This window comes from Amphiura filiformis, chromosome 8 (genome assembly GCF_039555335.1).
Source record: "Amphiura filiformis chromosome 8, Afil_fr2py, whole genome shotgun sequence".
In the NCBI taxonomy this organism is placed as follows: domain Eukaryota; kingdom Metazoa; phylum Echinodermata; class Ophiuroidea; order Amphilepidida; family Amphiuridae; genus Amphiura; species Amphiura filiformis.
This window is the reverse complement of record NC_092635.1, coordinates 49,255,206-49,278,989: the sequence shown is the minus strand read 5'-3', so window position 1 is coordinate 49,278,989 and position 23,784 is coordinate 49,255,206. Positions and strand designations below refer to the sequence as shown.

The 23,784-nt window shown below is 39.7% G+C and overlaps 1 protein-coding gene and 1 long non-coding RNA gene across 2 annotated transcripts in view; both read left to right on the top strand.

Annotated features, from left to right (window-relative positions):
* The first annotated feature begins 10,366 nt into the window (after positions 1–10,366).
* Positions 10,367–13,449, top strand: LOC140158290 (uncharacterized). The gene is made up of 3 exons (XR_011859758.1): positions 10,367–10,536; positions 12,149–12,236; positions 13,321–13,449. It is a non-coding gene; the product is annotated as an uncharacterized lncRNA (long non-coding RNA).
* Positions 13,450–15,496: 2,047 nt separating this feature from the next.
* Positions 15,497–23,784, top strand: part of LOC140158382 (uncharacterized) — a 31,044-nt gene continuing 22,756 nt past the window's right edge. The window contains exons 1-4 of the mRNA XM_072181475.1: positions 15,497–15,615; positions 16,330–16,392; positions 19,963–20,025; positions 20,875–20,922. Coding sequence (XP_072037576.1) covers positions 15,516–15,615; positions 16,330–16,392; positions 19,963–20,025; positions 20,875–20,922 — 274 coding nt within the window. The 5' untranslated portion in view covers positions 15,497–15,515. The remainder of the gene's footprint in view (positions 15,616–16,329; positions 16,393–19,962; positions 20,026–20,874; positions 20,923–23,784) is intronic.

Sequence of the window (23,784 nt, the reverse complement as noted above, 5' to 3'; positions counted from 1 at the left end):
GTCTCTCCTAGATTAACTGTTTCACTCAGGTCTCATTATTCTGAATGAACATGTAGTGGCACTTTAAATCTGCAATATTGTCACTTCTTCTTGCTGTATTTCTTACACTGGCAGTGAAAAACATTTCTTTATAATTTGAAGCACTTGTCCATTGGCTAATGTATTTCACCAGTGTTTTGTAGAACTTGAGTCGGCGATCTGGATGGAACGAATTGGTCACAACATGACTTCTGTAGCACCGGCCCGGAAAGACACCAGCCTACAAGTGAAGCCGAAACTTCACCGATCCAACCGGTTTTAGCATGTCATGTGCAACCAATCGTTCAGGGTGCTAACGGAATCTGACAGGCTTTTGCCTATTCTGTCGACGAGGATATCGCATCGGGTGGTCCTTCTTGGTTGGATCCATTTGTCGCTGATTTTCAGTTGAATCTGCAACCGTTGGGTGCCTCCTGGTTGGCTGCTTATTGTGAGGATCTTCATCATCCTGATGACTTGGTTTATCTCTTGTGGGCTTCTTTACATGTATGCTGTCACTGGCTGGCTGATTTACATGCAGGTTGTCACTAGTTGGCTTCTTGTCACTGGCTGGCTTTACATGTAAGTTGTCACTGGCTGGCTGATTTACATGTAAGTTGTCACTAGTTGGCTTCTTGTCACTGGCTGGCTTCTTTACATGTAAGTTGTCACTGGCTGGCTGATTTACATGTAAGTTGTCTCTGGTTGGCTGATTTACATGTAAGTTGTCACTGGTTGGCTGATTTACATGTAAGTTGTCACTGGTTGGCTGATTTACATGTAAGTTGTCACTGGTTGGCTGATTTACATGTAAGTTGTCACTGGTTGGCTGATTTACATGTAAGTTGTCACTGGTTGGCTGATTTACATGTAAGTTGTCACCAGTTGGCTGATTTACATGCAAGTTGTCACTGGTTGGCTGATTTACATGTAAGTTGTCACTGGTTGGCTGATTTACATGTAAGTTGTCACTGGTTGGCTGATTTACATGTAAGTTGTCACTGGTTGGCTGATTTACATGTAAGTTGTCACTGGTTGGCTGATTTACATGTAAGTTGTCACTGGTTGGCTGATTTACATGTAAGTTGTCACTGGTTGGCTGATTTACATGTAAGTTGTCACTGGTTGGCTGATTTACATGTAAGTTAATGTCACTGGTTGGCTGTGATACATGGAAGTTGTCACTAGCTGGCTTCTTTGTTCTGACACTATCTGGCTTATTGGCGTCTCTATTTGGCTGGTTTAAGTTATCTTTGGCTGGTATCTGAGTATTACTTGCAGTGGCAGTTTCCTCAGTTTGCTTTGAAAACCTTGTAGTCTCTGCTGGTTCTGTATTTATTTTGTCACTCTGTTCTTCAGGTCTGGAATCAAGAGATAACTGCTGATTTCCATTGCTTTTATTCAGTATTGGTCTTTCCTCTTGAGGTTGTGCAAACTGAACTTTAGCTAACCAGGACATCGGGGGGTTTCCATGGTATGGTTTCAGCTTATCATAATGGACAACTTTCATCTTTCCTTTGGGTCCATTTTGTTGAATTCTGAAGACTAGATCTGACAGTTTAGTTATCACTAAATATGGACCCGTCCATCTTGGCTGGAGTTTTGGCGAGAGACCTTGCTGACGAGCAGATCTCTCCAGACATACAAAATCACCAACATTGATGGGGTCTCTGGAGACTTTTCTGTCATACAGATTCTTTTGTCTTCTAGCGCTCTGTTTTAATTGTTCCCTGGCTCTTTCTTGGGCCAGTAACAGACGCTGACGTAATTCATAGGCATAATCAGTCACTAAATCTTCCCCTAGCTCCTCATCCGGGCTCCCCATTATCCAGTTGACTGGAGTACGGACTTCTCTGCCTAGCATTAACATGTGTGGAGTTTCTCCTGTAGAAGCATGTGGTGTGCAGCGGTATGCAAATGTGGCGAAGGGGAGTTGTACATCCCAATCTCTCTGCCTACGATGTGGAGAAATCATGTTAGCTATGATGTCCAACAATGTCCTGTTAAATCGCTCAATCATCCCGTCACTTTTTGGGTTGTAGGGTGTTGTTCGACTCTTGTATATGTAGAAGGTCTTACACATCTCTCCAAATAGGGTAGACTCGAACTGACGCCCTTGATCACTATGTAATTGATCTGGAAAGCCATATCTCAAACAAAATTCTTTGCTGAAGATGTTTGCCACAGTCTCGGCTTCCTGGTTTGGCATTGGGAATGCTTCTACCCACTTGGTATGATAATCTCCTATCACTAGTATATATTTGTTTCTCTCTCTGTAGTAGGCAAGGGACCAAGTATGTCTAAAGCAACTAACTCCATGGGTGCTCCAACTTTTGGTTGTTGCAATGCTCCGCGCCTTTTCTTGCTGGGTGACTTGCGCATGACACAGGTGTCACAGCGGCGAATCCAGGATCTGACATCAGCTGACACTCCATACCATGTATATTGGGACCTGAGCTTTCCCAGAGTTTTATTGACTCCAAGGTGTCCAGATGCTTGCCCACCATGCACTTCTTGTAACACTGCTGTCCGCAATTCTTGAGGGACTATAACGAGCCATTTAATTAATGTCCTGTCACTTGACTCCCAGCGCTTGCAAAGGACTCCTTCCTTGATCTCTAGCTGGTTCCACTGGCCCCAATAATACTTGGTTGCCAGAGAGTGCTCACTAATTTCTTGCCATTCAGGGCGTCTAGCTGATGTTCCTTTTGCCAAAACCAGCGGAGCCAGGGTGCTATCTTTTAGTTGCATTTCTCTCAAATTAGCAGGGGTCCAAGCTGGCAAAACTTTCACATGCATTATTCTGGCACAAGTTCCATTATCATGTTTAGTAGCAGGTACATTCAGCAGAACTTTCCTGTCTTGTTCCTCATCTACAATCTCTTCATACCGCTTGCACTGTTTGCAAGGTACATGTACACGCGAAAGTGCATCAGCATTCTTGTGTTGATACCCAGGTCGATGAATTATCTTCAAGTCATATTCTGCCAGACGTTCAAGCCAATGGGCAAGTTGACCTTCTGGTTCCTTAAAGTTAGCTAGCCACTTGAGAGAGCCATGATCAGTTCTGACTGTGACAGGTCTCCCATACACATAATGTCTGAAATGCTTTAACATATCCACTACTGCCAAGAGCTCTCGTCTGGTGACACAATAGTTTTGCTCTTCTTTCTTAAGTGCACGACTTGCATACCCGATCACCTTCTCATGTCCACCTTGGATTTGGGACAGTACTCCTCCTATATGTGTACCACTGGCATCTGTGTCGAGAATGAAATCTCCTTCTGGTTGGGGGCATGCTAAGATTGGTGCTGTGAGTAACCTTTGTTTAAGGTTTTCAAACGCCGCTTGACAGTCTCCTGTCCACTTGAAAACAGCATTCTTACTCATAAGCTTGTGCATTGGGCGCGCAATCTCTGCAAATCCTTCGACAAATCTCCTGTAGTAGGATGCCAACCCAATAAAACTCCGCACATCCCTCACAGTCATAGGGACCGGCCAATCTTGTACAACCCTGATCTTCTCAGGATCCGCAGAGATTCCTTCTTCTGACACCTGATGTCCAAGGTACAGCACTGACTGTTGGAAGAGTTCACATTTCTTCGGCTTTAATTTAAGGCCAGCCTGTCGGAAACGGTCAAACACAAGCTTCAACCGGTTGATTTCTTCTTCAATTGTCTTCGCAAACACAAGCACATCGTCTAAGTAAATTAAGGCCACCTCCCAATGAAGTCCTGCGAGGACCTTCTGCATCAGCCTTTCGAATGTCGCTGGCGCGTTACAGAGGCCAAAGGGCATCACCTTCCACTTGTACAGCCCATTCCTCACTACGAAAGATGACTTTTCTGCAGCATCAGAGTCAAGCTCGACTTGCCAATAACCTGAAGACATGTCCAATGTGGAGAACCAGGTAGATCCAGCTAACGCATCTAAACTGTCATCAATTCTAGGAATTGGAAATGCATCTTTAATGGTCACAGAGTTCAGCTTGCGATAATCCACGCACATCCTCTGGGAGCCATCTTTCTTCTTGACTAGCACTATAGGTGATGCCCAAGGACTGTCACTTTCTTCGATTAAGCCTCTTTCTAAAAGATCAGCTACCTGCCTATCAATCTCCTCTCGTTTTCCAATTGGTGCTCTTCTAGGTGCTTCTCTAACTGGAGCTGCTGTACCAGTGTTGATGGTGTGTTTCAACCGACCAGCTCTCCCAATATCTCTGTCACTGGAAGAGAATACATCTGAATACTCTGCAAGAAGCTGAGCTACTTTTGTCTTATGATCTTCAGGAAGCTGTGTCACACTCCGCTGGTATAAATCTTGTAAATATTCTGGCACCATTGCACGATTCATCTCTGTATCATCAGCAGGACGGTCTAACACTGCATCATCATGAATCTTCTGTATTGTAGCCACTGTAGTTCCCTGCTGAAGGACTTGATCTGTGCTTCCTGGATTGTATACGCGTACAGGAATAATGTCTTTGGAAGCATCCACCAGTGTATATCCAATCATCAAGGGCACCTCTTCTTGAGCAGTGAAATAAGATCTACTTGGAGGTCCCACCATTCCTATTGGACTGGATGGCTGACTAAGATCATCACTCTCCACAAGGAATGCTTCCTGTCGCTGTATCTGTCCAGGGAGGATGACTTCACGTCCTGCAGGAACACAGATGGTATCACTTAATTTGACTCTAGCACATAAGTTGCTGGAACCTTTATACAATTTAACAGTCTCAGTAGGTGTCACCCATAAATACTGTGAGAGATCAATGTGTCCACCAACAGCAAAGAGGAAGTCTCTTCCAAGTATGCCTCCTTCTCCATCTATATCGGCCACAATCACCCGTAGTTGAACATGTACTTTCCCCACACTAATAGTCATTTTAGCACCACCTGAATTGGGGAGGTAGGTGCCATTTGCTTGCTTAAGACTGGTGATGGGTGATGATAGAGATGGGCGTTGCTCTTCTGGCAGACTATCAAATATTTCTGGTGAAATTAAAGTGTCAGAGGACCCAGTATCCAACATAAATGTTATTGGCATATCTAGAATGGTACCGGTCAGAAATAATGAAGTGTCACCTGACTCTACTGCTGGTTGGGTGGGCACTGCTGGCTGGGAGGGTGCTGCTGGGAGGCTGGGTACTGTTGGCTGGATGGGTACTGCTGGGAGGCTGGGTACTGTTGGCTGGATGAGTACTGCTGGGAGGCTGGGTACTGTTGGCTGGAAGGGTACTGCTGGGAGGCTGGGGCACTGCTGGCTGGCCACCCCCTGCCCCTTGGGTCTGGCCCCTGGTCGTTTCCCGAACCCAAATAAGGGCACCTGGGACGAATGTGTCCAACTTCGTTGCAATGATAACACCGTACCGTTGTGCGTCGTGGAGGTGGTTGCCTTTGCCAATGTGGACATGTCTTGCGCATATGCCCCGTCTCCCCGCAATTGAAACATAAAGGTGGAGACTGTAAATTGTTATTTGTCGGCACTCTTCTCCCTTGTACGGATTCATTCTGCCGTTGAGTCAGCAACCGCAACAGTTCATCATGTTTTCTTTCCATTGACGATAAACGAGAAGCAAGGTCGGCGTCACCTGTTATGCCAATTTGCCGGACATGTCTCTTGTCTCTTTGCGATTCTATTTTGGTGAAACTTTCTGCCTCAAGTGCAATCTGCATGGCTTCATCCAATGTGGCCGGTTTTCCCCTATAAAGAGCAGCACGTGTTTCGCTGTCTTGAATTGCATCTTTGAAATGCATGATTGCCATTCGTTCTATGAGGGTTGATGATGCTTCGGGGTAGGCCTGGATGGCTAGTTCATTTACTTTTTCACCAAGCTCTTGAAATGTCTGTTGGGGCTTCTGTCTAAGGGTCTTCAGCTGTACCAAGTACCCCTCGGCCAACTCACCAGGACCATATCTTTGATCAAGACGTCGTCTTAATTCATGAATCGTTAACATCCGTTCCCTCCCAAAAGAGTCTTGGGGCTTCGGCGTCAACACCTTACAAGCGGAGGCGCTTAGGCTTGACGCCAATACTAGCGCGGCTCTCACGTCGCTCCATTGATTTAACTCCCAACAAGCTGTGAAATGGGCCCAATAATCCGTCCACGGACTGCGGCCATCAAACCTATCTGGGGTTTTCTCACTGGCCCGTACTGCAGGTGGATGGGGAGATGCTGATGGTAACGGCAGGAAAGGATTTGACTCCCTTCTGGGGCCACGCCCATCAAATGCATAGGGGACTCTCTCTTGTGCTGGTGATGCCACAAATCCAAAAGAATTTTGTTCCCTCTGGTCAACAAGTTCATCAAGAAAAGGATTATTCCCACTAGACTGCATGTTGTACACCGGTTGCATACTTCCCACGGGTGAAGACTGGGGGTGATAAGCAGACTCAGCACTGACCTCTGAAAGAGTTTGAAAGGATCCCACTGAGGATGCAGGGCTCAATAGAGGTATTTCCTCCATACTTAATTTGTGTCTAAATTCTCAATTGATCCTGTTTTTTTTTCTCAACTTAATCCCACCGCTGCCACCATGTTTGGTAAAACGGGTTCCTTGGGCGTGGTATCACAAGGGCCGGCGGACCGAGCGGCGATGGCGGGCGAACGTTTTTGGCCAATGGAAGACCAGTGAGATCTACAAAGTTTAGATTGGGCAAATAACCAGGGTACAACACACTGATTTACATATATTTTAACTAGGGATTTACTTTAAAGAAGAATAATTGAGACTGCACACATCTATTTAACTTTCGTGAACTCTATTCATAATCAAACCAACACAAACAATGTAATGATGGAGAGAAATGGGCCTGCTAGCTGTTGGACTCTTAAAAGTGATACCAAAAATCAATAATGTAATTTAGAAAGAGGCCAGGGACACATAAAAAAATATACCTAGCAAAAATGTGTACTGTCCATAAAGGGATGATACAAAAATCCTTGCGCAATCACGGTGGAAGATCATCAGGGACACATAAAAAATATACATAAAAATATATCTGTCAAAAATGTGCACCGGTAATAAGGGATGATACCAAAAATCCTTGCGCAATCAAGGCAGAAGATCATCAGGGACACATAAAAAATATACATAAAAATATATCTGTCAAAAATGTGCACCGGTAATAAGGGATGATACCAAAAATCCTAGCGCAATCAAGGTGGAAGGTCATTAGCAGGGACACATAAAAAATATAGTAAATAAATACACAATTGTATGATGAGTCAGCACAACAACACAATATTGGCAATACCAATAGTCATTCAGATGTGTAACAATATGTACATGTATGTAAGCAATCGCGAAAGGTGCACCTATTCATGATCATGATCATTTTAATATTCATATTGTCACTACTTCACTTTGTGTATGCAAATTTAGCACTGATCAGCTTATGTCACTTTTATTTCCCATGTATGCATTCTTCGCGATCGCGATAGGCCTATTATTTATTCTTTATTGACTGAATTCAGTTTTATACTCGATGATTGATTCTGCAATGCTAGCTAGCGTTATCGACGATTTTTAAATGTCCCACACTCACTCCGCAAGAAAAACTCGTATCACAAGCTGCAGAATTAGAAGAGTATCACTGCCGTAAGCTTTCCCTGGAATTATCCCATGCAAGCTATATTATATAATCGTCCTCCCTACCATGTAACTGGCTAAATTAGTTACGAATTACCGCTGTTTTGGCTCTTCGATGCAATCCAAATCACAGAAAAATAAGATGTTCTCATAACAATATCCAAACGTAAACACATCGTGCTTCAGAGAGGTCAGAGGTCGCCTAATTGGTGACGGCTGCGTTTAGTACTGAATACGGGCGCATACCATTAAATCTGTCCAAGGGCATACCTCTTAATTTTAGTTTAGAGGGGTTATGGTAGAAATATGATTTTACTACAATAATATTTTGATAATTACCGGTTCGTCGTCTAGAGACAGCTAATTTTAGCTATGGGGCTGTGCAATAATTATATGAGCCCTGGAGGGAGGGTAAAATTTGTGGGGGGCAAGAAATTTTGGCGAGCCGAAGGGGGGGCGCAATTTTGGCAAGCCGAGAGGGGGTAAGCGATTTTTGGCACATACACATACTTGGGTGCTTTTTAAATAAAACGCTCTAAAAGGCTTAGGAAAACCGTACGAAAAAGCTTAAATAGGCCTATGCAAATTGTCCTGCTCGCTACGCTCGCAACACCCATACGTGTATATAGACCATTTGAAGTTTGCAAATTGGGATCCAAAAATTTTTTGCATGTGCAAGGGGGGAGGCAAGCGATTTTTGGCGGGCCGAGAGAGGGGGCAAGCGATTTTTGGCGAGCCGTTTGAAATTTACCCCGGGGGCTCCACAGCACCATGATAATGCTCAAAACAGTGATCCTCGGAAATTCTATCACAAATCACCACAGAAGTCATAATTATGCACGAGGTTTATGAGTATTTTAAATCAGTGGCGTAGCCATTGCCCCCCCAATCTTGGACCGTATGTTCATCGACGGTCCCTGGTGGAAAACAATGCTACACAATAATGCCCCCCCACACACACACACACACACAAAGAAAAAGCCACAAAAGCCAAATTTTGGATTTTTCATTTTTCCATAGTGTGTTGCAAAAGATTTGAGGCAAATAAATGTGGGTTGTTTTGGTGCAAAAAGTTTCTCCAAAATTGTTTCTTTTTACCCCAAAATCTGTGTTTATAATTTAGATTTGTGATTCACGTGTACTTTTAAGGAGTTACATCACTTTTAATTAATGTATTTCTGAGAGTGTACAGTCACCTTAATGCAAATTATAAAACCAAACGAAAACTGTTAAAATCAAACTAATATGTGACCTGCTATAACGAAATGAGTATAAAGTCGCAAGTTGATAGTTTCGAGGTATCTTGGCTGACTGAGATGATGTTCTCAAGTTTAGTTTGTCGCAAACCTGTACAAGCCAGTAGTGTATACCCTTCGTGAATGGCCCATTGTGCCCCCATTCACAAAGAACATACAGACGTACAGACATACTTTTGATCAGGTGCGTATGAAACAACTACCAATTTGCGACTTTACACTCATTTAATGGTAGTAGCATGTCACATTATGTGATAAGATCCAATGAACATATACTATCATTGCAGATGGCGCCTTTATGCAGCAATCCTAGGACAATGTGAACCCTTCCTTTTTAAGATGGCCACCAATGACCCTCCAAGGCCACCAAATATCAACAGAGTCCTGCAAGTTGTAGAATATGTGTGTCAAGAGGCATGCCCAGCTATCGAGGAAGTTATCAAATCTTGGCACGCAAATCAGAAGGCGAAAGGGCTTCAACCATGTAGGAATCCTGCCAGATGTTCTTCCTTCAAGGGAAAGCCTGCAGGACCATCTTCATGTGAGAACTGCATCAAGTGGGGGCAAGCTCTTGAAGACTCGTACTATCCGCAACAAGAGAAGCAATGTATGGCATGGGAAAATGTGAATGCTTCATTTCTGTATGACGATCATATACAAATATCCAATGCGTTTGCATTTCACATATCACCTGGACAGAAACCAGCTAAGATCTGTGACTATGAAGTTGCTAGTATACTTCAAATTATGCTTCGATGTGGCAAATTCCATCGGTGCAATTCTCCTACCAAGAGTTATTTTGAGCCATATGAAGTCTTACAAAAGGTCAGTATCTGCCGATTGTACAGCACCTTATTTGAAAGAAGAAATTTCAACTGTCCAAATAACAATCGATCTGAAAATTTAGAAAATCCCGTAGGAAAATTGTCGAAAATGGCTTGTGCCCCCCCCCCGCAGGCCCCGATCATGGTCGGTGCCCCCCCCCCCCCCATGCCACTGGTGTGAGGGAGAGAAAATTGGAGCGAGTGAGATATTAGGTTAAAGAATGCGCGATTAGATACGCAGTGGTGTGCGCAAGGGGGCACTTTTGTCAGTCGGTCGGGGAAAATGCATCCAGTCGGGGGACAAATTATGTGCGACCAATTTTTAAGCAGTGCCCCTCACTTTTGAAAACCTGCTCACGCCACTGTAGGGTTAAAACTTTGTAATCCTTTTATCATGTTTATGAGGTCTCACGATCGAGGGTAAGCGGGGCGCCGAAGGCGCGACAGCAACCTTCAATGGTCCAAAGCGACAAAGCGCCTCCCACTCTGGTTTTTGTGAGAGTGTGGTAGCCAGTAGTTTCTCTCGCTATGGATAATATAGTTACATGGTCTGTTACACACACTCTAGTCAAGTCAAGTTTAAGTCAAGTCACGCATGTGACGCAAACCATTAAGTATATTTTGAATATTGTGGTTCATACAGCTTCTTTATTATTTATTTATTATCAGGTATCCTTTGTATGGAATGATTTTGTACTCACGCCTTCAGCAAACCCCATTGACATAAGCGCGGGAGACACCGAGGATCACTTCACGGAAATCACCCAAATGGTGTGTTGTCTTACAGAAATTGGTCGCTTCAGTGACGAACATGAGCGTCAGATGATATCACATTTAGAACGAGTAAGAATGAGTGAAAATAACTTGAATAGATAGTAAGGCCTAAATTTAATGGCCAACTAGAGATAAATCATGATATACCGTAAAACCTCGTCTACAAACATAAAAGTGTTTTTGATGAAAGCTAAATTAATACGATACATGCGAAAATATGACAATACAATAGATTGGTCTTATTGTTTGTATATGCTTGGATCTGTAATCTATTTGCTCAAATTCTATAATGACGCCTGGATGAATTTAGCTTTCATCAGAAGCGCTCTATATGCTTGTAGACGGGGTTTTACGGTATATAGTTTGACTATTAGGGGGTTGTAATTTTCTTCGGGGGGGGGGGCGGTGGCGAGGGTCATGAATGTGACAGTCGTAATTATTTTCATTTTGCTCCAATAAAAACTATTCCAAGAAATATTGAATTAGTTAGGTTGAAATAGTCATTTCCTTTTATATTTAGGAAACATTTGGTGAAAATCACATGTTCGTATAGAATTTTGAGCCGAAAATCAATTTTGGCTATACTTTTGTACATGGCCTGAATTTCAAAAATTTTGCAAGGGTGCGCTCACATTATGACGTCAGAGCGATATTATGTGGGGAATGTTTGTACTTATTTTTGGATCACTGGATAAAAGAGACCCATACCTATACATAGGTTCCAAATAGAATGGTATAGACGAATCCAATTTCACGCATTCCTGCTACTCAATGGCAGCCATTAGCCGCGACGGGTACCCAACTATTCCACCTAAAATGTGGGATGATGCGGCCTTGAAGGGTATTATAAACTGCATTCTATCACCTGTGTAACACGTAGACAAAAGAATGATGACAGTTTACAACACAAGAGAATCTAACATCGAATTTTAAGCGGGTTTAATCCACCCATTGGGTACTCACAACACCTGTTTGGTGCATGCGGGTACCCAAATATGGCCGACCAAATCCTGACCATGACTTGGCTCGTTGGATTCGTCTATATGAATATGACGTTTATAATTGAATTTTTATGGGGGGGGAAACACCCCCCAGCTTCGTAGTCCGTGTTATAAAAATATGGTTAAGCAGTTCTATGGTTAATTGATATGAATAATTGTTAAACGAAATGGAATCTTCTGACATCTTCTGTTAGCAAATCTAGAGGAATTTCCCAGCAAACTCAAAAATGCTGTTAAACGTTATGAACGTGTTATAAACGCGTATTGGTTTTAGTAAAAACGTTTTCATAACATTTAAATGTCGGCTTCATATAAAGGTCATTAAAAAAAATTCTAAACTGTTTAAATAAAGAAAAACACTATAAAAATAATGACAATATATTTAAAATGTTGGCAAAATGTTATTGCAAAATATTTTCTGGCAAACACCACTGCAAAATATTTTGTCAACACTTAATAAAATTATGTTAGAGTATTTTGCATCAAGTTTTCAAAAATGTTTTCCGAATGTTATTAAAACGTTTTACACCCTTTATATACCCGACATTTAAACGTTTTCTGTGAAACATTTTGTGTTTGCTGGATAATTAAAATCTCTCATTATCTTAACTTCTTATATTATTGTTATTTCATTTTTGTACTACTTTTAAATTGCGGTGTCAATTTCTTTTTTATATTAGTTATTCGACCTATTTGAGTCCACAACATCTGTACCACGAACTGATCCAAATGTCTTTGCACTGAGAGATAAAAGTCTGCCTCTATCAGGTAAGGAAGGATCACTGTTCCTCTGTAGTAGGGAATCTCTGTATTCAAAAAACGCTTAAGGGGGTACTACACCCCTGGCCAATTTTGTGCCTATTTTTGCATTTTTCTCAAAAATTATAGCACATTGGTGACAGGTAAGATATGTATATTATAGGGGCAAGGACTACAACTACTGTATTGAAAATTCAGCAACTCAAAGCAAGTAGTTCTTGATTTATTGATCAAATATTGGTTTTCCCTCATTTTTGACTGTAACTCCACAACTGTTGTCTGTGCTGAAATGAAATTTCCAGTGCAGTAGTTGTAGTCTTTGCCCCTATAATATACATATCTTACTTGTTCCCAATGCGCTATAATTTTTGAGAAAAATGCAAAAATAGGCACAAAATTGGGCAGGGGTGTAGTACCCCCTTAAAACACACCTAATCCAGAATTAATTTTCTGCATGTATTTTTGTATTATTGTTCATTGTGTATTGTTTTGTTTTTATGCTCTTTGTATTTTGTAAGGAGCTGCGTGCTCCGTAGACATGGTAGGGCGCTCTATAAATAGTGTGTAATAATGATATGGTTACGTCCTATTTCAAACTTTCCGAAATTTGTATTCAGTGTTTCACTGTATGACAATGAACTTTCTCGGGTTATTTTTTACTCTATTCCAAGTAATTTTCCCTATAAATTATTGGTTTTTTCAAAATAGGCCTACTTCTCAAAAATAAATGAAGGAATTAATATTTCTATGGGCATTAAGTCAAGTACTTACAAGCTTCAAAACAAGCAGGCACCCAGGAGCCATTTACCCAATGGTCATAACATTTTGGCTCCTGGTTCGCAACAAAATCATATGAACCAGGCTCTACATTTTCTTTTCCAAATAGAGCCTGGTAGTTAAAGCAGGTTTTGTATTTAATGTGTACAATTTAAATTTAAATGACTCTTAGCTCTTTAAAAATGGCCCCTGGTTTACTAGATAATCACAGGACCAGGAGCTGCTTTTTCCAAATGTGGCTCCTGGTCCAGATCTGCTTATTTTGAGGCTTGACTACATATCCTCATTTTCATCGGTTTTGTCGCATTGCTCATAGATCCTGAAGAAAAGTTATGTTGGACCGTTGGTTGTGAGAAAGAAGTGTTTGTTGCCTGTCAAAGATGTCCTGGATTTTTGTGTAAAAGACACTATTGTGAGGAAGACCCGTGTGCTAATCATATGATGTCTAAAGGTAGTGTGACATTACAAAAAGAACATTTCTTATCACCAGTGGCGTAGCCAGGATTTTGGAACCGAGGGGGCACAACTTGTAAATGTACCGACGGAAATATTTTTTGCCGACGGAAGTTGTGATTTGTTGACCCAAAATTTTTTGCGTGGTTTGAAAAAGTGAAGAGCAAAAAAAAAAAAATAAAATAAAAAGGTTTATAGGCGGTACCATCATAAAAACACAAAATCTTTATGTAAAATTCAATTTCGTTCACAATTTTTCATCATTTTTGTTTAAATTCTCCCCTTTTTTCTGTCACCCTTGGTAAAAAATAGTCTAATATTAACCCAATTTTGTTTCACCAACGCCTTCCGTCTTCCGACGGCCTTACATGAACCGACGGCCATGACGAGCGGGGCCCACCCCCCCCCCTCCCACTGGCTACGCCACTGCTTATCACCACAAGTATTATATAGATGCAAACTATCAAATTTACTATACAAGACGTGAAAACGAGCTAGTGACCACAACGTCACTTTTCAATGTGAATTCACATGCGAAGGTGTCACTAATTACTAATTAGCATTTACACAACAAGGCTTTTCATTAAAGTTTGTATTAGGCAAAAGTACAGGTACAATCATGGTCTCAAACATATCTATGTATACACTTTCTCAACCTGAAGTTGGTATCTCATAAACGCCTCAAGCTTGTAAGGGACGCACCATTAGATATCAGGGGGGCTGGGTAGTTGGCAGCCAGTTTCTATTTCGGGGACACAGGCGAAAAAAGTTACAGTTGCATCATACAATACATTTAGACTGCATGTCTTTGAGCTTCCAAAAAAGGCTTTATTGGGACGATGTGCTCGCGTAGCGCGCAAAAAATTTTGGGATTTTACACTATTTTCACCCATTATCAGGATGGAAAGGGTTTTATCTTTACAATGTGCGACATTTTGTATTTTACACTTTTTTGGTCCATGATCGGGCTGAATTTTGGTTAAAAAAAAGGGGCTCTTGCCCATTTTCTCTTCCTTTGCCCTCCTGATTTTCTCTTTCATTTTTTTGGCAGAGGGGCACTTTTTTGTTTCATTTTTGTCGGGTGGGGGAGGCTCCCAAAACTCACCGTGAGTTTTGATTTACAAATAAGGGATTTACTATAAGATCGACAGTGGCGGAGATGAGCATATTTTGTTCTGATTTTATTAAGGTATTTGCGCGCGCAGCGCGAGAAAAGTTTACATTTCAGACAATCATGGTCCAAAATGAATGTAGAGGGCCAAAATTTTAAATTTTATCATATTTTGGTCCAAAATGTTATCGACTAAAAAGGAACATACACTGACCCATCTGGCTCATTGGTAAATCCGGCTCTGACTGGCATAAATTTCTTTTTAACATTGGGTGGAATTGGTGAACATCTGGGAAGAAGATTGAATTAAGTGTTTTGAGTCACAGAATAACTTCTCATAAAACAAATGCGAATAAAATACTTACCATTCGAAGCTGAAATAATAAACATGACGAAAAACGGAACAATTTGCAATTTGAAAGCTGAAATAGTCAAATATGAGGTTAATTTTTCTTCACTAACTGTAACAAATTTTTTTTCACCCTTGACACCAAATTTTTTTTTCTGGTCTGAGGTGAAGCATTTTTTTTTTTCTTTTTGGTCTTAGTGGAGCAATTTATTTTTTAGTCTGAGGTGGAGCAATTTTTTTACTCAGATGGCGAGGCAATTGTTTTTCAAAAACTACCAAGCCCCCCTTGATATCAAATGGTGCGTCCCTAATTAATCGTGTTTGTATTCAAGTTCAAGAAGTTCAAGAAACATTTATTTCACAACAAAAACGTAGTATAATGACAAATGCCATAATTTTCAAATTACAGACAAAGCAAAGTAGTGTATCCGATCACAAGCCCACTGATGACAGTCAAATGGAATATTGACTTGGAACAAAAACTTAATTTATTTTGTGAATATACCTACTTAAGATTTGTTTGGATTTCTCATGAAGAAATAATAACATGTGATATACGTTTGTTAAATTGGCAGAAGTAGCCGTGTTGAAAGACTCTATGTCGCGTGAACATGGCGTCATACAGCGCTTCATTGGTCAACAAACCAAGATTAAACAACAGACAATCATTCAAGGACCGCAGATCAACATAGCAGCAGGTAACAATAGTTTACAAAATTTAAGAAACCAGAAAATTAGATTGACGCTCTTTAAGGACTCGGTCACCCACCTTTGTACAGTATTTTTGTGGGACCTGAGAACACGAAGAATCTCCTTCTGATATCAACTAATTTGTTTGTTTTTTTAAATCGCGATACAAACTTTATGGCAAATTTTTGACATTTAACAGTCCTCGAAATGGAATGTACTTAAGGTGTATGTAGCTGGGATTAAAAGCCGACCTTTTTGGTGCAAACCGATGCAATATATTTGCATACCAGATTTGTGTTGTGTACTTGAATATACTGCATTCTGGGAGCAGACTGAACAAAACAGTTGTCCCCAGTAAAAAAAACAAAAACAAAAAACAAAAACAAACAAAAAACAAACAAACAAACAAAAAAAACAAACAAACAAAAAACACGTGCCAATCTTCTCCCCCCAATGTCTATCAGGTCGCATTCTCGATCTGCTGTTAAACATCTCCAGGAACATGTTTAAATGACCTTTTCGGTAAATCCCATAAGCCTTTCCGAGTACACCCGTCATTTTATGTCACACCGATCTGCGCCGATGCTCACATCATTTATCGAACATCGTTACTGCGCATTGTAAGTCGGCGTAACGTAAAATGACGAGTTCTCAGGCTCGCAAAGGCTTATGGGACTTACCGAAATCAATGATCGCAATCATGTTTTAATGTTTCTACATAGATAATGAGAAGATTCAGAAAGAAGTCGAAGAAGCAAAAACTGCTATACTGGATACGAGTAAAGGTATGCGTTACTCTTCTTTTTTGAGGTTAAGATTTTATATTTACATTGGGCAGTAGTAATATGTGATGCGATCAAGCAAAATCAGTCGGAACTCGGAACTATTAAATGTTCAGTTTCTTATAGGATAGTAAGAGGCTTTTACAAAGCGGCATTTGGCAGAAAACCACATTGACATTAAACAACCAGTTCCAAAGATATGAGCAATTAAAGCGTTTCCAAGACAAAAGAAATCAAAACGAAATATATCCTTTGTTTGGCTGTATCTCAAAATCAATATTTCCGAGTTCCGACTGATTTTGCTTGATCGCGTCACATAACCTTTAGAGACATCACTTTCTGGAACAAAAACACACCCGTGACATAATATGGAAGTTGCGCGACATATAAATATGCTAATTAGCCACGCCCATCTCATTAATATTAAGTGATGTCTTTAAGTGCTATATTACTACTTTGAGCCTTGTTCACTCCCCTCTTTTTTAACTTTGCTCATAGCATTGAAAACAAGAACATGTACTCAGACAGAGTGATATTCCGCAAACCTCGGTAGCCCACACTTTGAACAATAACACAAACACCTTGAGGTCACATAACATCTAAAAGGTTTGTCTCACATGAGCATTAGGATACAAAAATGGTTTTGTTGTGTGGGGTGTGTCAGTGCAAAAAATAAACTGAATTTCCTTTTGCTTATCGGATTTGGTACATTTGTCTGGCAACCCAGCAAACACAAAACGTTTTCTACATCATTCGCAAAAGGATATAAAAGGTTGTCAGAAAACGTTTAAATGTCGGGTTATATAAAGGGTACATTAATGGTATAAAACGTTTTCATAACATTAAATAACATTTGTTGGTAATTTAATGCACAGCAAACACAAATGTTTTACAGAAAACATTTAAATGTCGGGTTATATAAAGGGTATAAAAACGTTTTAATAACATTCCAAAAACATTTTTGAAAACTTGGTACAAATCATTCTAAACAGAATGTTATTTTGGGGTTGAAAAATATTTTACAAAAATGTTTGCCCAAAATATTTACAATAACGTTTTTAAAATGTTTTCACGACCTTTATATAACCCGACATTTAAATGTTATTAAAACGTTTTGTAAAAACATTTTAAGAACATTTCGGTGTTTGCTGGGTGCAAATATTTTAACATAATGTTATTTAAGGGTTGACAAAATATTTGGCCAAAATGTTTGCAAAAATAGTTTACAATGACATTTCGAAAACATTTTAAAAATATTGTTGTAGTGTGTTTTCATACAAAACGTTTTAAAACGATTTCATGACCTTTATATAACCCGACATTTTAATGTTATTAAAATGTTTTTACCTAAACCCAAACCCAAAATATAACTTATTTAAAACGTTTTAAAAACGTTTTTGTGTTTGCTGGGAACTAAAGCAAGCATAAAAGAAAGTCTAAAAATAAGCTTAAAATTGTGCTGAAAACTAATTTTGACCTATGGTGTATACAACCACAACTTTCAATTTTCAAGCTCGCACTCCTGACAGCCCCACTTTTCGTTGTTTCTAGTTTATGAATCTAGGCTCATCTAAGGGTTCATTTTATTCTTGATACCGATGATTGAACTCGCTGGGTTTCTTTTTTCTTCCGAAGATATTGAACAGATTCAGGCAGAAGTTGAGGAAACCAAACAGATTGCCATGGAGACACTTAAAGGTAATTGTTTTTAGTTGCAAAGTGTTGCCTATTTTTTATGTTCAGACAAATTCGAGATAGCTGTCTAATCCTTTAAAGGCCTTACGTTATTTGTATTACACTTTTGCATGATTAGTGCGTTTTCAAAACTTTGTTCAATATATTAGTTGTACCTGAATCAGTAATTGCTCCGAACAACCTCACTAGTATATCTTCTTCTTATCGTGTATACATACTAGATATTGTGTTTCAGCCAGAGCTGGACAACTGTTAGCAATATCATTGTTTTATGCAAGGTCCCCAGCTTTGCATTCTTACTCCAATAGAGGATATCGCAATAGGTGCTCCACATACTTTTACTTCCATATTGTTTGATGAATTGAAAGACTCAGCTCTCTTATAAAATACTAAAATTGACGTACTCTCTGTTAGAAGCTGTTACATACACTGCGTTCATTTCCATGTTTGCAAGATGTGCATGTGCCAGCCTACAGTTATTATATTATGCCATTTGTGTTCGTATTAAATATGCTTTCAGATATCACCGTGATAAAGGAGAGTTTAGCTGAGCAGGAAAATGATACGAGTGAGTAGTATATTATAATATTTAGTTACTTTATGGTCATGATTGGCTCTGGCTTAGTATGAAACCGAGCAAAATATATGGGCGCATTATAGGGTATTCTATTTGGTTGCAAAATGCTTAAGGTCTGTAAAGAGAGCGGGCATTGGTTTGAATTCCAGAGGGAGAGCTCAGGGTGTCTGTAAGAGACACGGACACCAGAAAAGAACTCAGATCGCGCACATAAATTAGCATTTCAGAAATTTCAGTACGTTTCCAGTCTTGAAAAAATAGACCAGGCTGGAAATCGAACCCCGGGACCCCATACACTCATAAAAATTGTTCGTTGGCATTACTCAGTAAGTTGATGTAAGTCGTTGCGTCAACTTTCCGAGTAATGCCAACGCGTACAATTTTGAGTAACGCTGACTCGATATCATTATGTTGGTCGCACTCATTTCCACTTACTTTATTGAGTTGTTACAACTCAGAAAATGAAACTAGCCTAGCATAATTTTCTAGAGGTGTGCTATAGTATACAACATTTTGCACTGATTACAAAAATAAATATTTGAATACTGCTAATTGTGCAGAAAATGATTCAATTACGTGAATTAAGTAACAAAGTACCAAATTGGAATAACAATAAGTACCAGTAACTTAATATGAACGAGTTACATCAACTTACATGTTGACTTACAATAACTCAAATAATTGGTTCTTTGAACTTTGTTTATTTTTCTAAGTTCCCTGAACTTGAATTCAGAAGTTGGCATTACTTAAAAAGTTGACGCAACGACTTACATCAACTTTTTAAATAATGCCAACAAAGTTGATTAGTTGACGGAACTTTTTGAGCTTTTTCAGCATTTTTAAAGTTCGGATAACTAAAATGAATTTTGTTTTGGCAACTTTTACACTATTTTTGAGTTGTCCAAACTTACTCCTTTTGAATTGCGCCAACAAGGCGAACAAGTCATTTCTATGAGTGTAGGTATTAAAAACGGTATTAAACTATTAAACCAACTAACCATCAGCTGTGATAAGTGTGATATTAATCCTTGATATTGTTTTATGGAATAAATCAATACTGATGTACGATGCCAAATGAAACAGAAGTCCTATAGAAACTAAAATATCAATAAAACAATCAATCGATCGGTCAATCATGTGCCGAAAACTAATTTTGACCTATGGTGTATACAACCACAATTTTCAAAGTCGCACTCCCGACAGCACCACTTTTCGTTGTTTCTGGTCTATAAATTAATTAGCTCCATTTTAGTCTTGATACCAATGACTGAACTCGCTTGGTTTTCTTTTTTCTTCCGAAGATATTGAACAGATTCAGGCAGAAGTTGAGGAAACCAAGCAGATTGCCATGGAGACACTTAAAGGTAATTGTTTTTAGTTGCAAAGTGTTGCCTGTTTTTTTATGTTCAGACAAATTCGAGATAGCTGTCTAATCATTTAAAGGGCAATAAAGGCCTTACGTGATTTGTATTTAATTTTTGCATGACTAGTGCGTTTTCGAAACTTTGTTCAATATATTAGTTATACCCGAATCAGTAATTGCTCCGAACAACTTCACTTGTATGCTTCTTATCGTGTCCACACCTCACTGCATTGCAAATTATTTGCAATCGTTCTTATGCATATACTTGTAGATCGAGAAAGAGGTACAATTTCGTTAAGATTTGTTTAGCAATAGTCAATACAACGAAATAAGATGTCTAGGGTGTTCATTTTCACTCGGGCTTTAGCTCAATTATTGCATGCAGTTTAAAGAATTGAAAGTCATTTCACCTCTCTGTAGTATCATTAAAATGACGTCTTTGAAGACACCGAGTACATTCATGCGCGTATTTTGGGGGCTTTGGGGCGCCAGCCCCCCGGGTAAAAGCAGGGGGCGGCCAAAATGAAGGGCGGCGGAGCAAAAACAGGGGCGGCAAAAACGAAGGGGCGGCAAAAAGAATTAGTAAATAAAAAAGGGCGGAAAAAATTGATAAAGCATAAAAAGATTTTGACAAAATGGTACTATACATCAAAATAAATGTGCTGCTTTTAAAATTGGGTCAACCTTTTCGGGCTGTTGAGGAAGGGGGCGGCAAAATTGAATTTTCTTCAGCCCCCCGGGGTAGGGGCGGCCACGGTACGTCACTGACATTGCCAGTTGCAACATCGGTAAAAGCTTTAAGTTAATTTACCATATTAGTAAGTGATTTCGTTTTCGTCCGTTTTTTTAGATATCACTGTCATGAAAGAAAATTTAGCTGAGCAGGAAAGTGATACGAGTGAGTACTATTATATTTGGTCTCTTCATGGTTGACTCTCTCTTAGACTCTTATATGTTGAATTATTGTCACGTTTATCATGTTAATTGACATATCAAGCCCAGCGTTTATAAATGAAAAGGAAATACAAAGATGCAACAATAATCAGGATGGTGGGAGCAACTAGATCATAGAGTAAGGTATATATCTTGATAATGGAGGCAAAAATTACATATTGGTTGAGCCATCTTCTCCGGTTGAGCGTATCTGCTAACTCACCGGACTCACGCTTTCTTTGTTACGAACCAGTGATCGAACTGATGAAAACACAAAGCCTAAGGAATATCATAATTTGGAACAGGTGTATGAGCCAGTTACCAATGGTTACTAACGTGCACTACGACAGCTAATTGGGTATATGCACCTCTCTGTAAAATATACACGCCTATACCGTCAGCTCGTAATCGTCGGGAAATGTTAGGCTTTTACCACTACGCCGAAAAATAGATCCACATTAAGAGTGATATACATTGGCTTAGGAAGATTTGCAACATTGGGGGTACCCGAGGGGTCAGAAAATTTTGCAAAATATAGGTCACGAGCACCCATTTGCCTTCTATTTTATCACAATTTTTTAACTTCACATAGCATTATTGGGGGGGGGGGGGTATTCCAGCCCCGGCACCAAAATTATTGAGGGGACTGAGCCTCCCCCCAGCCCCCCGGTTCCTGAGCCTATGAAGCTCTATGACTTAGTTGACCTGTCTGGTCTATATTGTGTGTGTTAAATAAAATAGGCAAAGTATAGGACTTTTATTAATAATTTGTTATACTTCTGACGAGTTGTCACAAGACAATAATTCTCGAAAGAAAATTATAAGGCCCGCCGATTAAGAGCTGATCAAACTATACATAGACAGGAAAGAAAACTAGACTTAGCTGTGGTCTAAGACCACGAACACAGCCGTGTTGTGACCCCTTATTAACCTTTGACCCCAAAATGAAAGTCCCATAGACATTGGCTAGTGTCAATGTACATTTGCATGTGGCATCACTATGCCATGTTACTTGTGGCAGAAGGGGCATTTTGAAGGTTTTTCGTCTCAGACCGGAAGTGACCCCTTGATGACCTTTGACCCAAAATAAAAAAAATACCACATATACACTGGGTAACCACAATTCATATATGAACATACCGTTACTGTCCTTTGTTTTTCTTAGCTAATAAAATTTTTTGAAGGTATTTCGTTTTATACCGGAAGTGACCCCTTAATGACCTTTGACCCCAAATCTGTGTACACCCCATATACACTGGGTAACACCAATGCATGTGTGCAAGTGGTATCACTGTCCTACGTAATTTGTGGAAGAAGATGCATTTTATAAGTATTTCGTTTTATACCGGAAGTGACCCCTTAATGACCTTTGACCCCAAATTAAAAAATACCACATATACACTGGGCAACCACAATTTATGTGTGCATATACCGTTACTGTCCTACGTTTTTCTTAGCTAATAAAATTTTTTGAAGATATTTCGTTTTATACCGGAAGTGACCCCTTAATGACCTTTGACCCCAAATCTGTGTACACCCTATAGACACTAGGTAATTACAATACATGTGTGCAAGTGGCGTCACTGTCCTACGTAATTTGTGGGAGAAGATGCATTTTAAAGGTTATTTCGTTTTATACGGAAGTGACCCTTAATGACCTTTGACCCATATAAAAAAATATCACATATACACTAGGTAACTGCAACTCAGATGTGAACATACTGTTACTGCCCTATATTTTGTTTAGCTAATAAAAATTTTTGAAGGTATTTCGTTTTATACCGGAAGTGACCCCTTAATGACCTTTGACCCCAAATCTGTGTACACCATATAGACACTGGATGATAACAATGCATGTGTGCTAGTGGCGTCACTGTCCTACGTAAGTTGTGGGAGAAGATGTATTTTTAGTGGAAATCACGTTTTTGACCCCTATGACCCCTGCGTGACCTTTGACCCCACAAGTTTCATGTGACATGTAGGGGCATGGTCAGTGATCATTGTGACCAAGTTAGGTCAAAATCGATGTAAGTGTGTGAGCGCTAGAGCAAATGTAATGGTTGACAGAAGAAGAAAGAAAGAAAGAAAGAAAGAAACTAGATCTGGTTACAGATCTGGACCTAGCCGGGGCCGGAAATGCCAGTCTTAACTTAAAGTTTGACCTTTGACCGGCTATTATGGACATCTCACACCATTAATGGTGCATCACTGTAGCATGTAGGGGCTTTATCCGTCTTCCATAGGCTGAGATACAGCTACTTTTCCCTAACTTTAAACATTCAGTTGCAAATTTGACGTTTTGACCTCCTTAATGACCTTTGACCCCAATATAAAAAAAACCTCGTATACACCGAGAAAATGCATTGTTACAGTTTAAATTTAAAAATCTACTATGCTTAGTTATGGAGATAAAAATTCTTGAAGTTATTTAGCTTAAAACCGGAAATGACGTCTAAATGACCTTTGACCAAAAAAATAAAAATACCGTGCATACATCGGGTATCACTAATACATATATGAAATTTATATCACTCTGGTCTGGTTACGTTTTGAGATATAAAAAAATTAACATATTTGATGATTTTTGGTTTTTGCCCGGTAGAGACCCCTTAATGACCTTTGACCCCAAAACTGTAGACACCCCAAAGACCCTGGTTGGTAGCAATGCATGTGTGCTTATGACAACACTCTGCTATGTAATTTGTAAAGACAGTGATTTTTTCAATATTTTTAGCTTTCAGACCGGAAATGACCCCTTAATGACCTTTGACCCAAATTCTGTGAATAATTTATAGGCACTGGATATAGCCGATGCATATGTGCAAGT